A 9,658-nucleotide genomic window follows, 5' to 3' on the forward strand; every position below is an offset into this window, starting at 1 on the left:
GCACGCACGCACAAGCACACTCACACTCACACCTACACCAACACTCACAAGCTCACCCACACCCTCACACACACAAGCGCATAAAAATACTGTGCAGAGTGCACGGAAATTTCAACAGGCAAGATTCCAAAAAAGCATACCAATGCATTCAATACGCTTACAAAAAGGACTTTCAAAAATGTGTAAAATATATACCATTTAAAGATTGCTCATCTTACAAAGATCAAAATATACCTTTTTTTCAAGTACGTATAAAACAATTTGTATATGTTCAAATATATTCAAAGCCATTATAAGGCAACTTAAGATTATATACCCTTGATGTGTATGTACAGTCTTCTTTTTACAGTGTAAGGCAGTTACGCGCACAAGGACAACGCTAGGCATTCTTCATTCATTTATTCATTCACTCATTCACTCGGTCATTCATTCACTCGTTCATTCATTCAGCAATCTGTCCATTCATTCATACATTCATTTATTCACTCGTTCATCCCTTTTCCATCCATTGTGTGTTTACTCCTTCACAGTCCTTGCCAACTGTCCACGCAGACAGACAGACAAAAAAAAAACATCACACGTTTAAAAGAAAATAATAAATAAATCCAACCGTAAACAGATCCACAGGCTGACGGGTTCCTCCCAAGTCTCCCAAGTCTTGGACCCGTCTTCACCAGCTACCCTGGCCAGACGGATATACTAAGACGCTGTTTCAGGAGTAAACAAGGTTACGTTAAAAGGTAGATCATCTAATAGAAGAGCCTGGTGGAGTTCTCATTTTCTCAAGCGAACTCCAGGCTCTTCTATTAGGTGATTTACCTCTTAACTTGACCTGGTTTACTCCTGAACCAGCTTCTTAGTATATGCCCCAGGTGAGGGGAGGTGAGGGGAGCGGAGGGGAAGGGAGCGGACATCAGACGGCATCAGTGCCTCCGAACATGGGCGAGTCGCGGCCCAGCCCCAGGGAGTACTGCTGCGTCCAGTCCACCACCACAGGCTTACACAGGCCACAGCAGCGCACCTGGAAGAAGTTTATCAGGTTCCGCAGCACGCCAAAACTAGATAGAGAGAGAGAGAGAGAGAGAGAGAGAGAGAGAGAGAGAGAGAGAGAGAGAGAGAGAGAGAGAGAGAGAGAGAGAGAGAGAGAGAGAGAGAGAGAGAGAGAGAGAGATCAATGAAAAATGATCATGAGAGGGCTGGAGACAGGCAGGGGGAGCATCACACTTATAAAAACTTGATAAAAAGAACAAAACAACTTGCATACAGCACTTTGTGGTAGTAGGAATATCTTATTATTTCACAGATACATCATCAAAGGTGACTGTGTGATGTAATATTTAATTGGTATAAGTAGCCTCCACTGTAGCAACATGGCATTATGGCAATGCGTACAAATGCAACATCTATTTTTACGTCTACGCGTATGTGTGCACCATGCTTTTGCATGCTCTACACAACACCCTGCAAGAGGTTAGGGTTCGGGGTGCTTTTTAGTCAGGGCACAATTTCTCCTTTATCCTTGCTTGTTTCGCTGTTGTTTAGTAAAATTAATGCTGCATAAACACTTTATTGACAGGTTAGGGTTAGGGAAGGTTTTGGTCAGGGTACAGCTTAGCAGCTTTTCATTTAGCAAAAGAAATTTGGGCTTGGGCATGGGCTGGGGTGTGTAATGTGGTGAGGTGTCATGGCTTACTTGTAGGGGTTCTGCCTGAGAGACATGGGCTGGGGCATCTTCCTCTGCCGCATCATCAGGTTGGCTCTCTCCGCTGTCGTCAGGCCATAATACGCCACCTGCAGCACACACAGGACATGGACAAATGGAGCTGAGATCAAGACAATTTAAAGTGATACTGTGTAGGATGGTGGCCAGAGTAGGTATTGCTCATCGAAACAGTGCTGCCCCTCATCAAATTTGGTCCATCAATGAATATTTACTAATAAGTTACTCATTTTTACCAGCATGACCAAAATAAAATGTGACAATGGAGAAGATCCACCTTTTCACGTATGAAAATTTGAATTTTAAGCCACCTGCAACACACACAGGACACGGACAAATGGAGTGGAGTCCAACACAAGAGGATATCGTCGCTGTCAGGCAGAAACCGTGTATCTCCACCTTTTTTTTGTTTTTTTTTGTAATGTATAAATCGCCATTTTAAAAATGTTTACAAATAGTGGAGATAGGGGGTTTCTACTGGCAGCGACAATATTTCCCATAGGCCTGCTCACATACAGCACATAGCTCCATAATGAATGAGTGTGGGTGCGGTGAGCAAGATGAAGAAGGGTGTGGTGAGGGGGGACACTAAAAGTCTTATGGTAATCTAAGTCTGTAGGCTCAAACTCATGAGCCCTGTGAGCTTATAGTAGTGTGTGTGTGTGTGTGTGTGTGTGTGTGTGTGTGTGTGTGTGTGTGTGTGTGTGTGTGCGTGCGTGCGTGCGTGCGTGCGTGCGTGTGTGTGTGTGTGGGTAGATGACGGATAGGCAGCAAAAAACATTTTTTTCACAAAACATTGTTTATGAGGGAAAAAAGTATATGTCTACGTAGTGCAGCAATTAATCTTTCAAAAAATCCAAGTGGTCACAATGTTGGTCTATTCATTGATTATTTATTGACGTTGATAAAGCAATTTGCTGAAAATATGTCCTTTGGTGTGACGTTAAGAAATAAATATATTAAGTAATGTAGAAATGGCTTGTTGGAGTTTTATGAACATTGTTACACTCTTCATATTTATTGCAATTTTTTAAAGTCTTAATTTAATGAGAAATTACCATTTAAGTATTTTTTCCCCATTAGATGTGAGATTATTAGAAACCTTCGAGGAAAAACAGGGATATCTTTCTTTTAAATGTTCAAAATTGTCCGAATTTATACTAACTTTTCAGGGACGATAATTTGTTCTTCCCTAATGCAATATTCAGTGTTTATCAAACATATTGTTTAGCTCAAACAAATATTTGAGCGTTTAAAACATGTCACACCGTAGGACATTCATGTCACGCTAAAGGACAGAAATGCAAAACTGAGCTAGAAACAAATATATCAACATGATTATTTTGTCTTTTGATCATAATATAATGTTGTGGTCAATATGGACCTACACTTTACACTTACGTATAAGTCTTTGAATCGTCGATTATCAGCCTATCGTAACTCTTAATGACAGCCATGTGGTCATTGAACGTAACCTGCAGAGCTCATAACACTCATACTGAAGGGGTGACCTTGGAATGACCATCACACTTTTGTAGGTATGCTATGACTGTCACACCATTGAACCTGTAGTGTGTAGTGTCTGTAGTTGGTATCTCAAGCTGGACAGCACATTTATGCTATATTGAGCTCTCCACAGAATACTTTATTCATCTATACTTCTCTATACTCTCTCACTCATCTTTCCTTCACTGTCACCGTTATATTTTATGGTTTCAAAGCACCATTTCATGACGTTTTATATCATTTGACAGTATCTAATATCAACAGCAAATATTCATCAACAATGCATCAAAGTATAAATTCCAAAGGCCAATAAAGGAATAAGTAATTTGAATACACAATATTTATCTAGTCAAAAAAAAAAAACAAAAAAAATATGTACTACCAGTTGTTTTAAAAGCTATTTCTCAAATATCTAGTCCATTGGTGTGACCTGTTTGTCCTTTGGTGTGATACTCCAAAGTGTCACACCATAGGACTTTTACTGTACCATCACACTATAGGACTTTTGAGCTTTTGAGTTAATTTAAAGCCATGTCGTTGCCAACTGAAATACAATTTCACCTTTAGTAAGATGCATTTTCATACATCTACATAAGAAAAAAATATGAAAAATACACACTATTGTCAAAATGTATTTTATGGCTGTCACACCAAAGGACTACAAAACTAATACATCTTGTGGTAGCAAAACATAATTGATTGACTGAAGAACTCTGAGAGAAAAATCTAAAATCCACCCTTGCCATTGGCTTCTTAAGGGTCTAAAGTCACAATTTATGTACCGCTGGAGCTTCAACAATAGATAATTATCCACAGAATTAACCAAAAAATGATGTCACACCACAGGACATTATTTTCTGCGACAAAGTTTCATAAGTCCATACGGTCTCAGAAAAACAGGAAAAAAATTAAGCATTGCAACTTGCTAAAATAGACACCTTGAAAAACATGCCAGGGTTGTTTAGATAAATGACTGAGCTTTGATTATTTATTTAAAAATGTTTTAATATGGAGAACCAGGCGTGCCTCAGTCACACCATAGGACAAATGTGACATTTGACTCAAAATTAAGTATACTTATTTAAGCTCTGGATTTATTACACATTACTTTTTCACAACAACGACATTAGTTTAATCATTTAAAGCATTGACAATTTTGAAAGCATGAATTTACTTAATTTTAAGAGCCTGCGACAGCAAAATTTACACGTCACGTCATCTACCCGTGTGTGTGTGTGTGTGTGTGTGTCACACAGCCACGTTGAAGATGAAAATGAAATGAAAATCCTACTCCATGCATAATTCAGCATGTGCTGCAGTGTACATCAGTAGAGGCCAATCCATCTAACTGCAATAAACAAAACACGCTCTGAACTGAACACAACAGCAGAATGCAAAGCAGTCACAAAAGCAATGTAGGAATGCGATTCACATTGGGACTGGGTGATAGGCCAATATATCTGGATTTGAACAGTGGCTGATAAATAAAATTAACAAATAGCAGCATTACAGATGGAGCAGATGGTAATTCTGAAAAAGTCAAAGGTTAAACACTGAACAACATCAACAAGGCCTTCATCCCATAAAACATCTATTTAGGAGTTAATACCACCACATCTGTGCATCAAGCCACCATGTTCCTACAACAAATATTACAATAGGACGAGGACTCGTACCACGTACCATACACATAACCGTACCATAGCAGCAAACACATTCGTACTACACTCCCATAGGCAGTGATGGGACAACTGGATTGGCTAGTTTAGAATCCAGTGCCACACATTCCAAATGACTTGGTTTTACCTCCTTTGGAGTCTTTAGATTGAGAATCAATTGAGTTCCCTTCGCACTGTAGATGGCAGGAACAACAATACAACTAAAACCACCAAGGATCGATAAATAAATAAACAAACAGGGAATGATGCATACAAAAACATCGGAGACACTGAAAAGTGTAATGGAACATTGAAAGTGCACAAGCTGTACAAAATTAAGTTACATTGTGCAAAGTAAGCAAGAGAGGTAAAGAAGGTCAGGTAGTGGAGTAACTGTAAAGCGCTAGTGGTTATTCAAGTGGTGGATAGTTTGTAGGTAGGCTACATACCTGGAAGAGCTGCACGAGGAAGAGGATGGAGGCCCAGACGAGGTGGAAGAAGGCCAGGCCGAAGATGTAGAGCACCCAGGGGCAGCAGCCCACCAGCCCCGTGATGGCCGCCCACAGGCCCTGGTCCGAGTAGTGCAGCGGGCAGTTCCTGGTGTAGTCTGAGGACACAACACATACACAGGGAGGGGAAACATCCAGGGCTCGAAATTAACAACAGCTAATCTGGTGAAATGGTCCAGCTGGAGAAATAGTTGACAACAACAGCCAACCTGGTGAAATGGTAAGTTGGTGAAATTTCAGTCTGACTGGTAGATAAGACCAACTTTGAACCACTAGTGTGTGTGTGTGTGTGTGTGTGTGTGTGCGTGTGCGCTTGTGGGCGCTGGTGGTGAAAAAAAAGTTTAAGTCCTTGGAAGCATTTTTCCCCCTTTTAAAAAAAAATGCCACTTAAGGACGGTAGATGTAAAGCTATCTCGGAGGCAAAGCATCACATTTAATTGTCCATAGTCCCTAATGTAACTGAAAGTGTTTTTGGAATTAACGTACTTAAAATTATATTTTGTTGTTCAAGCCATGTTAACCTGCTTCTCTGGTGCGTGTAATTGTTTCACTGCAACTTAAATCACAGAACAACACACTCTGGACATGTAAGGAGACATACGAGGGTGGTTTCGAGGTCTGGGTAGGCTTTACATATTAAGAAGCACTTTTTGTTATATCACAGGGAAAAGTCTTTTTGTTACATTGCAGGGAACGGCTACATTACACGGTATACATAAAGCAACCATGGAGTACATCATCTATGGGAGCCATTTAGGCTATAAAACCCATTGAGACAACTTCATCAAGATGGACTGAAACCATTTGATGGCAAAACTGCCTGCTTCATTACCCCATTGTGTCTACTCAGGAAAGAACCAAGGAAGGTTTTATAATGAAAACAAACCCCATCTTTCCTTCTGCTAGCTTCTCCCTTCCCACCATGGATACGTTAGTGGTGTCAACATTAATCGATTCGGCAATGCATTGCAGGACAATTCAATAATCGATTTGACAAGTGCCATAATCAATGCAGGATATTTTTTCAAGTTTCAATTACTTCTGTGGATATTTCAGAGCAAATGGATGTTTGAAGCACTTCAAAGCATTGAAAACGGCAAGACTGATACAGATAAGAGTCAATACAATGTTCAGTATCTGACTGCTTGTATTGCCTCATCACTGATGAAAAATTTGTCTTTGCTTTCAGTAGAAAACGTAATATATTGCAATGCATCGTAGAATCGGATTGAATCGATTCAAATCGAATCGTTACCTCCAGAATCATAATCGAACCGTGAGGGCAGTGCCAATGCACACCACTAGCATTCATACATGGGCTTCCCTTACAAATTATGACATACTGTACTACTGTACTGTTTTTGATAAACCTGAGCACCGGTGGTCCCAGGCGTGTTAACTACTGCTACTTACACACAAGACTTCCGTAGAACATCCAGACGCAGAGAAAGCAGAAGGAGAAGAGGAAGAGGACAAAGTAGTGGTGATTCCTGGCACCTGTAAACCCACACAAACACAAGGTGGAAGACTGAAGATTAGATTAGAGTAGAGTAGAGTAGCGTAACTTTATATCTGTCAGATATCTGTCAACACTCATTCTTGGTCATGTTAACCTCTTGTCTAGAATAGAATAGAATAGAGTTTGTCATTACTATTGTATTGTATTGTACTATTGGTACTATTGAACATTCCTTGTTGATTGAAGCAATAAATAATTCAAATAAAAAGATTAGAAAAAGTACTTGTAGGTACAGTATACTACGCATGTAGGACACTTAGTTAAGTGCAGTAATGGCCGCTGGGTAAAAGCATTTTTTTAGTATATTAATACTACACTATATATTATTATTATTCTAGTAGACCTATATTTGTGCTGTTCAAACAGCAAACAGGCAGTGGCAGGGCCAGAGAACAGTGCGAGAGGGCACACGCACACTTTCTCTTTCGCACGCACGCACGCACGGACATACGCACACACACGCACACACGCACACAGTGAGAGAACAATCCCAGAACTGACCAATGCATCCGTTTATCCAGACAGAGTGGTGGTCCTGCTTGGCTACGCAGGCGTCACATGCCATGCAGTGGTTGGCTCTCATTGGCTTCCTCATCTGTGGAGCACACAAGAATCCACAGTCACATTACAATGCAACACTGGTAACTAGAAATGCACTCAGAGAGTGCAGACCTCCGCCAACGATGGTGTTCTATTCTATTCTAATTTATTCTAAGCCTGGTACACTGAATAGAAATGTGCTTTTCCTTTAAGCTCCCCTTGCAGCATAAAAACAAGTGCATTTAAAAACTAAAATGGCCGCTCACCATGCAGGAGGTGCAGAAGATCCTGGGATCCAGGCAGCCAGCCTCCGCCAGCACCACCACGTTCTACAGGGAACATCAAACACAAACAGTCATATAGTCTGACAGGTTCTCTCTTTGTCCTAGCAAGAAGGTTTTTTTTGTTTTGTCGTTTCATCCACATACACAGTACATGATGAAACAACATGTTACCAGGAGCAATTAATGACACATGCAATAGTGTCAAACTAAGTAGAGAAAAGTGTGTGTGTGTACCTTCTTAGCTAGAAAACAAAGTGTAGAGAACTGTGTGTGTGTGTGTGTGTGTGTGTGTGTGTGTGTGTGTGTGTGTGTGTGTGTGTGTGTGTGTGTGTGTGTGTGTGTCTGTGTACCTTCTTCTTCTCCTCCTCGGTGGCTCTGATGACCCCTGGGTCTGTCCTGCTGCAGCGGAAGTAGTAGTAGAGCAGCGATGTCACGTTCAGGGTGAACAGCACCTGCACCGTGGCACTCGGACTATGTGGACACAACTAGCTAAGGAACGCCTCATCACTTTTGTATTTCACACACGCACACGCATGCACAGACACAGGGCAGTTGTCCGTAGTGGTAATGGCAGGGCATCTATGTAAATCGCATGCAAAATATAGCTGAATGAAACACACACACACGCGCACACACGCATGTATCCAAAACGAACTTCCAAAAAACATGCACGCACTTAAATGTGTTGAGATACTTCTGGCATAAGTACTGCCTGCCTGTGGGTCTCATGCCACTACAATTACCACACGGCGTCCATTTCTGCCTCATCTGTATGAAAATGAAGTGCCGGCTCCCTGTATTTTATCGCAGCGAGATTTGTCAGAAGTGGCACGGTCATAAAGAGAGGGGTGCTTATCGCCTCATCTTAAATGGGAAACGAGGAGGGGGGCACTGCAGTGCGCAATAACCCGCCTGACGCCTTCTAATGCAACTCCATTAGCCCAGTGGAGAACAGGTAAGGATATCAGGGATGAAGTAGATGAACCAGGTGAAGAGCATCCAGAAGATGGAGGCCATGAGGGTCATGGAGGGGATCTGGTCCCGGATGTTGTACCCTGATGTCTGGCTGTAGGGGGTAAATTAAATAGTATACTTGAATATTATTTGAATACGGTAACACATAATATTAATGATTCGCTATAACAGTGGATCTACCACATAAGGTACAGTGTAATAACCAGTGTAACAATAATGCCATGTAATACCAGTGTAATGTACCAACCCTAACCCTAACCCTAGATGCAAAATTGGTACGTTACACTAGTATTACATGATGGTATTAAATATTGTTACACTGGTTATTACACTGTACCTAATGTGGTAGATCCCCTGTAATAGTGAACTATTCAAAATGAAGTGTAACCTTTGAATACTATTTATGCCTCTGTTCTTTCCACTCTGCATCAACTCTACATCGCAATACAATTCTACATCACAATACTATATCATACTTATCTGTCAACACTCATTCTTGGTCATGTTAACCTCCTGTCTACCTCACCTCACAGAACGTTTTTGCACGATTGCCTTTTTTTTTGGTAGTTATTTATTTTCCCTCCCTGAGTGACTATTGGTCTATTGGACTATAGAGCTTGAAAGTGACGTCACTTCCCCCGATTTCATGGGACCTCAACAGCGTTTTTAGCCAATGGTGGTATTAAAATTATATTTCGACCCCCTTCGAGTTGTGCCACGAGCTTCACATATGTTGTTTCTGATATTTTTGTTTAATTTTTCGTACGAACCCCTAAACTTTTTAGAAAGCTGTGTTTCTTCACATTTTTCATGCAGACGGCCTCGGAACAAAACATTGATACTTTTGCATGAATAATCTTTATCTAGCCTCTTAAACAGCATATTTGTAGCCCAGCGCATGTAATGACTGAGATCGGAAGATATTTACTCGCTACCATGTTGTTAGA

At 40.9% G+C, this 9,658-nt stretch overlaps 1 protein-coding gene across 1 annotated transcript in view; it reads right to left on the reverse strand.

Moving 5' to 3' along the window:
- Positions 1–841: 841 nt before the first annotated feature.
- Positions 842–9,658, reverse strand: part of zdhhc13 (zinc finger DHHC-type palmitoyltransferase 13) — a 19,855-nt gene continuing 11,038 nt past the window's right edge. The window contains exons 10-17 of the mRNA XM_063188908.1: positions 8,699–8,802; positions 8,087–8,208; positions 7,719–7,781; positions 7,414–7,507; positions 6,807–6,890; positions 5,334–5,491; positions 1,694–1,791; positions 842–1,058 (exon numbers count right to left, since the gene is read on the reverse strand). Of these exons, the coding sequence (XP_063044978.1) occupies positions 914–1,058; positions 1,694–1,791; positions 5,334–5,491; positions 6,807–6,890; positions 7,414–7,507; positions 7,719–7,781; positions 8,087–8,208; positions 8,699–8,802 (868 nt within the window). The 3' untranslated portion in view covers positions 842–913. The remainder of the gene's footprint in view (positions 1,059–1,693; positions 1,792–5,333; positions 5,492–6,806; positions 6,891–7,413; positions 7,508–7,718; positions 7,782–8,086; positions 8,209–8,698; positions 8,803–9,658) is intronic.

The sequence above is a fragment of the Engraulis encrasicolus genome, chromosome 22 (assembly GCF_034702125.1).
Source record: "Engraulis encrasicolus isolate BLACKSEA-1 chromosome 22, IST_EnEncr_1.0, whole genome shotgun sequence".
Lineage (NCBI taxonomy): Eukaryota > Metazoa > Chordata > Actinopteri > Clupeiformes > Engraulidae > Engraulis > Engraulis encrasicolus.